The sequence below is a fragment of the Panthera onca genome, chromosome E3 (assembly GCF_046562875.1).
Source record: "Panthera onca isolate mPanOnc1 chromosome E3, mPanOnc1 haplotype 2, whole genome shotgun sequence".
NCBI lineage: Eukaryota > Metazoa > Chordata > Mammalia > Carnivora > Felidae > Panthera > Panthera onca.
In genome coordinates, this window is record NC_138354.1 from 32040617 (window position 1) to 32047485 (window position 6869).

At 47.2% G+C, this 6869-nt stretch overlaps 1 protein-coding gene across 1 annotated transcript; it reads left to right on the forward strand.

Annotated features, from left to right (window-relative positions):
• The first annotated feature begins 5930 nt into the window (after nt 1–5930).
• LOC132689790 (large ribosomal subunit protein eL37-like) lies at nt 5931–6481 on the forward strand. The gene is made up of 2 exons (XM_060649753.2): nt 5931–6016; nt 6274–6481. Exons 1-2 carry the CDS (start codon nt 5931–5933, stop codon nt 6479–6481), a joined length of 294 nt encoding a protein of 97 aa, XP_060505736.2.
• Nucleotides 6482–6869: the final 388 nt, after the last annotated feature.

Sequence of the window (6869 nt, forward strand, 5' to 3'; positions counted from 1 at the left end):
CCAGGGGACAGCGGTCACGAGACCCGCGGTTCCCGGGAGGTGGGCCCCAGCTTGGGGTGGGGGGCACAGCGTACAGGGCTGTAGCTGCAGCTCAGAGCAGAGGAGATACCGAGAGAAAGAACGGGTCCCTGCATTGGCCTTAATCTCCTCAGCGTACCCGCCACCAGCCACGGCAGCACTGACTGCACTGCCTGGGGCTTTGCGGACTCTCTCTGTGACACAGAAATATTCCGTCTCCCCAGCAGGATTAGAAGCCACTGGAAGGCAGAAGAGATTATTTCTTTATCTTGGAACCTTCTGCGTAAATGGTTATAAACCGAAATTTGGACACAGGGAGCGGTAGGTTGCAGAAGAACCCTCCAGAGACGTCTGCACCCTAATCTGCCAGAACCCGGGTATATTCACCTTACACGGCAGGAGGGACTTTGCAGATGAGTTTGCAGATGGGGCTAAGAATCTTGAGGTGGGGAGCTTGTCATGCATTATCCAGATGGCCCCAACGCAATCCCAGGGGTCCTCATCAGAGGGGTCAGGGGAACGCGAGTGGGGGGAGAGGTGACGACCATAGCAGATGTTGGAATGATGCAGGATCAAGGCATTCAGGCAGCCTTCGGAAGCTGAAAAAGGCTAATGGATTCTTCCCCGGACCCTTTAGAAAGAATACAGCCCTGGTGACCCGTTTTAGATTCCTGACCTACAGAGTTGTAAGAGAAGAAATTTGTCTGTTTTTTTGTTGATTTGTTTTTAGTAAAAAGCTCTCTTTTTAAAGTTCATTTATTTGTTTTGAGAGAGAGGGTGCAAGCACACACAAGGCGGGGCGGACAGAGAGAGAGAGAAAGAATCCCAAGCAGGCTCCGTGCTGTGAGCCACAGAGCCCTAGGCGGAGCTTGAACTCACGAACTGTGAGATCATGACCTGAGCCGAGATCGGGAGTCCGATGCTTAACTGACTGAGCCACCCGGGTGCCCCAAATTTGGTTGTTTAAAGCCAGTAAATTTGTGGTGATTTGTTACAGCAGCAATAGAAAATGTACATGGTACCTACTTCCCCTTCCTCCTCATCGTGGGCGATTTTTGCTCACGAGGTGCGCGATGCTTACAGAAGACACGTGAATCGATCAGTCGGTTAAGCATCCAACTCTTGATTTCAACTCAGGCCACGCATGATCTCACGGTTTGTGCGATCGAGCCCCGTGTCGGGCTCCACGCTGAGCGTGAAGCCTACTGGGGATACTCTCTCTCCCTCTCTCTCGCTCTCTCTCCCCAAATAAATAAATAAGCTTAAAACATAAATAAGTAATCAAATGTGCCATCTTAAGCCTTTTTAAGGGAACGGTTCAGTGGCATTACTTACATTCACAGTATTATGCAACCGTCATCCGTATTTCCAAAATTTTTCATCCCCTCGAACAGAAGCTCTGTACTCATGCCATCCTCCACCCCTCCCAGCCTCTGGTAACCTCTATTTGACTTTCTGTCTCTCTGAGTTTGCCTCTTCTACGCACCTCGCACGAGTCGTACGAAATGTACCCTTTCGTAAGTGGTTTATTTCACTTCGCAAAATGTTTCCAGGACCATCCGTGTTGTGGCACGTATCAGAACTCGGTTCCTTTTTGTGGCTGAATATGTTCCGTTGCACGGAGGACACCCCTCTACGCCCGCAACCGCTCGGACACCACGCTAGGCTTCAAGTGCGTTTCTTCTTCGCACACATCCCCGTGTTTGTGTCCCCTGGAGCTTCTCCATCTGTAAAATGGGGCAAGTTCTTAAAGGCAAGGCACCACAGAGAAGCGAATTCTGTAGGCAAAGCTAGCCCGGAGTATCTCGGGGCCACGGTGTGAGTGGAACAGAAAAGGCTGAGATACACACAGATCCAGATGTGTGTACTGTGCAAAGTCTGTTCCAGCCAGCCGCTGAAATGCCACCTAGGAAAAATGTACAGAGACCCCGTGGTCTCCAGCCCAGGGCCAAAGCCGGGGGAGGGGTGACAGAGGTTGGGGTGGGGGTGTCAATCCTTAGGAAGGAGGCAATAGAAACGAATAAAGCAGGAGGAGCATTAGAAAAACAGCACAGGCCTAGGGCTAAGTGGGAGGCAGTGGGGAGCAGTGGGGAGCACGGAGAACCAGACAGAGCACACCCCCATCCGCTCCCCGTCACCGCGGTCCAGGAATGTGGCTTCAACGCTGCCAGAGCTCCTGTTTCTCAGAAGATGCTGGGAATCTGGATTTTTAGCCGCATGTGCCCAATGTCAAATGCTGGCAATTAATCTGAGAGTATTAAACACAGTGCAGCCTGGGGCGCCTGGGTGGCTCAGTCGGTTAAGCATCCAACTTCAGCTCAGGTCACAATCTCGCGGTCCACGAGTTCGAGCCCCGCGTCGGGCTCTGGGCTGATGGCTCAGAGCCTGGAGCCTGCTTCCGATTCTGTGTCTCCCTCTCTCTCTGCCCCTCCCCCGTTCATGCTCTGTCTCCCTCTGTCTCAAAAATAAATAAAACGTTAAAAAAAAATTTTTTTTTAAATAAACACAGTGCAGCCAAAGAAAACACGTCTGGTGGCCTTCGTGAACTGAGGGTGGCCAGATGCAAGAACCCATTACTCTGAAAGAAGATGAGGCCAACGCGCCTGTCCCGTAGCAGGACTGAAAGTTCAGCACAGAGCCCGACGCGGGGCTCGAACTCACAAGCAGTGAGATCGTGACCTGAGCCGAAGTCGGACGCTTAACCGACTGAACCACCCGGGTGCCCCCAACAATTTCTTAATATCCTGTTCATATCCAAATATCCTGTTAAGGTTCAAATTTCAATTTCAAATTTTTCTGCCTAATTTGTTAAAATCAGCGTCCAAACGAGACCCGTGCATTGTAATTAGTTGATATTAAGTGCCTTTATAGGTTCCCTTCTGCCTCTGTTTTTTCCCCTTTCCAACTTATTTGTTGAAGAACTATGGCATTTGTCAGGGCACCTGGCTGGCTCAGTCGGTAGACCATGTGACCCTTGATCTTGGGGTCATGAGTTCAAGCCCCATGTTGGGTGTGGAGATTACGCAAATAAATAAACAAACAGAAAATTTCAAAAGAGGTGTTGAATACACTTTCACGAGAGGCACGCAATGACCAGTTGTCTTTCTGTGCCGTTAGCAGCCTGACGCCAGGATTCACCAATCCACTAGGACTGCTTCTGTATTTCTGGCGCGCCTGGGTGGCTCAGTCGGGCTAAGTGTCCAACTCTTGAACTCGGCTCAAGTCATGGTCTCGTGGTTCATGGCACTGAGCTCTATACTGACAATGAGGATCCTGCTTGGGATTCTCTCTCTCTCTCTCTCTCTCTCTCAAAATAAATAAACTTGAAAAATAAAAAGAACCATAGTTACTTTATTTTAAAAAAAAAAAAGGCATGCTTCTATCTCTCTACCTGGTGAGGTCATTGGGTGACCAGCCCCTCCCATTTTGCCTGGAACTTCCTCAATGTTGGTACCTTCATTCCTGCATCCCGGGAAACCACTCCAACCCAAACTCCCCAGGACGGTCAGTGACGCTAACTGAGACTCCACATTTTCAAGAAGTGGTTCTTCTCATGACCCGTGCCTCCCTTTTCTGTCCTGGGCAGAGCCTGGAGACAGAATGTGGGTAACGGATGGGACAATGCAGGGATAGAGCCGCGGTGTTCAGCAGCCAGTCTGGGTGTGTCGATACCTTGCTGGTGACCCACCAATCTTCCATTGCCACGTTCCTCGTGTACCCTGTTTTTGTTTAGGTAGTGACAGTGATCCCTGTCCACAGTCTGTGTGCTAAGGGGCTGACCACAGACCCGGTCCCAGGGATGGGCTTTCCCTTGCCAGAACCGGGGTCCAGACCAGTCGGGACACGCCATTCCCCGAGCCACAGCTTGGGCCGGTGAGTCACAGGGGGAGCTTCTGAAACACTTCCTCATTTCTCCCCCTTTAACATATAATAAACCGCTTGAAGCATACAACTCAGTGATTTTTTTTTAAATTTAGTTGTGCAACTATCAATACAATAGAGTGTTAGGATAGTTTCATCACCCCAGTGAGATCCCTCATGGCACTTTATTGTCATCTTTATTCTTTTCTTTTTTTTAATTAAAAAAATTTTTTTTTTTTTATTTTGAGAGAGAGAGAGACAGAGCATGAGTCAGGGAGGGACAGACAGAGAGAGACACACACACACACACACACACACACACACACACACAGAATCCCAAGAGGGCTCCAGCCTCTGAGCTGTCAGTGAAGAGCCCGAGTCGGGGCTTGAACTCACAAAACTGGGAGATCATGATCCGAGCTGAAAGGGAGAGTCTGCTGCTTAACTGACTGAGCCACCCAGCCTCCCCCTCTTTCCCACTTTTACTTTAGGCCCCAAGCAATGACTTATCTCCTTTCCTTTTTCTTTCTTTCTTTCTTTCTTTCTTTCTTTCTTTCTTTTTTCTTTCTTTCTTTCTTTTCAACATGGGTGTTGAACTCACAACTCATGAGATCAAGAGTCACATGCTCTACCAACTGAACCAGCCAGGTGCCCACTCTCCTTTCCATCCTAATGGATTTGCCTTTTCCGAACATTTCATAGGGATGGAATCATATAATACATGGTCTTCTGTGACTAGCTTCTTTTCTTAGCATGTTTCCAAGCCTCACCCATGTTGTAGCATGTACGAGTGACTTATTCCTTTTTGTTGTTCAACATTTCATGGATAGCTCATACTTTGTTTATCCATTTATTACTTCCTGGGTATTTGTGTTGTTTCTATGTTTGACTATTGTGAATAACGCTTCTATGGATGTTTCTGTGTAAGTCTTTACGTGGACATAGGTTTTCCTTTCTCTCAGTTATGAATACCTAGGAAATTGATGGATCATATGGTAAATTTCTGTTTACACCATTTTTAAGTGTTTATTTATTTTGAGAGAGAGAGAGGCAGAGTGTGAGCGGGGAGGGGCAGAGAGAGAGGGAGACACAGAATCCGAAGTGGGCTCCGGGCTCCGAGCTGTCGGCACAAAACCCGACACGAAGCTCTGACTCAAAGTCCATCCAATCTCCAGACTTCTTCAGTGACAGGAACCGATAAGTCCTTCATGTGGTTGAAGCCAGGTTGAGCTGGATTTTCTGCTACTTGCATTTTGTTGAGTATGATGGAAAGACAGTCTCCTGTTTCACCTACACTTTCTGTGGCAGGAGGGCCTCCAGCTGGTGTCTAAGTTACATACACGTAGATGGACTAGATGAACTCCTATTCAACCGTTACCATCAATGACTTGGGAAATAGATGAAGTTGTAGAAATAGACATGAAAACAAGATAGAGCGCTAAAATAAATGAATGAATATTAGGAAAGCTGAAGAGTCGCCAAGACCTCCATTGCCTCAAAATTCCATATCGGTGCTTTTTTTCTTTTAAGTTTTTATTTAAATTCCAGGTAGTTAACATACAGTGTAATATTAGTTTCAGGTGTACAATATAGGGATTCAACACCGACATACATCAACTGGTGCTCATGACAGCAAACGCCCTCCTTAATCCCAGTCCCCTAGTTCACCCTTGCCCTCTGGTAACCATCAGTGTGTCCTTAGAGTTAGGGATCTGTTTCTTGGTTTTCTAAGTGGATTTTACCCAACTGCCAAGAAACAATTTGAGACAGAGAGAGAGAGAGAGAGAGAGAGAGAGAGAGAGAGAGAGAGAAAGGAAGAGAAAGCTTCCCAGATAACATGAAACTGGTGTGGTCCTGAGTCTAAAACCAGAGATCAATGTTCTAATGAAAATTAGATGCCCATTTCACTTATGAATGTAGACGTCTAAATCCTACCTAGTGTTGAACTATCCTTGCATTCCAGGGATAAATCCCACTTGGCCATGGTACATCGTCCTCTTAATGTACTGTTAAATGCAGTTTACCTCTTTGGTCTTGGCTGTGGAAACAAGATGATGAAGGGGACATCATCATTTGGAAAGCACTGCAATAAGACACACGTGTTGTGCCACCGCCCTAAGGCCTGCCACCTTCAGAAGTCAACCTGGGCCAGGGGCGCCTAGGTGGCTCAGTCGGTTAAGTGTCCGACTTCGGCTCAGGTCACGATCTCGCGGTTCATAGGTTCAAGCCCCACGTTGGGCTCTGTGCTGACAGCTCAGGGTCTGGAGCCTGCTTAGGATTCTCTGTCTCCCTCTCTCTCTTTCTCTCTGCCCCTCCCCCACTTGCACACATGCACGCATGTGCTATCTCTCTCGCTCTCCCTCAAAAACAAATAAACATTAAAAAAGCAAAAAGAAAGAAATCAACCTGTGGCAAATGTGACTATTCTGCCGAGCAGAAGAGTGCCAAGGCTCAAAGACGAAAAACCACCAGGACCAGTCGAACCAGGCATGTAAAAATTGTGTACCGTGGAGTCAGGCGTGGATTCTGTGAAGGAACAACGCCTAAACCCAAGAGGGCAGCTGTTGCAGCATCAGTTCTTCTTAAGGATTTCAACAATTAGTCACAGATAATAGATGGTCTGGTTTTAAAAAATAAAATATAAATGCAGCTTGCCAGGATCATATTGAGGCTTTTGCACCTGTGATCATCAGGAATACTGACCTCGAGTTTTTTTTTTCTTGCAGTCTCTTTGGTTTTGGGATCAGGTGATGGTGGCCTCATAAAATGGGTTTGGAGGTGTTTCCTCGTCTACTTTAGGAAGAGTTTAAGAAGGATTTGTGTTAGTTCTTGGAATGTTTGGTAGAATTCAGCCATGAAATCATCTCGTCCTGGGCTTTTCTTTGTTAAGAGGTTTTTGATTACTGACCAATCTCCCTATTTGTTACTGATTTGTTCAGGCTTTCTACTTCCTCTTGATTTAGAAAATGTGGGATATTATCTATACAGTG

What these genes read in the sequence shown, in the direction of transcription:
- LOC132689790 (XM_060649753.2), top strand. Translation starts at nt 5,931, where the DNA reads ATGATGAAGGGGACATCATCATTTGGAAAGCACTGCAATAAGACACAC. An exon ending in AAGGCCTGCCACCTTCAGAA is followed by an intron (nt 6,017 to 6,273) that starts GTCAACCTGGGC and finishes AAAAGCAAAAAG; the next exon opens with AAAGAAATCAACCTGTGGCA.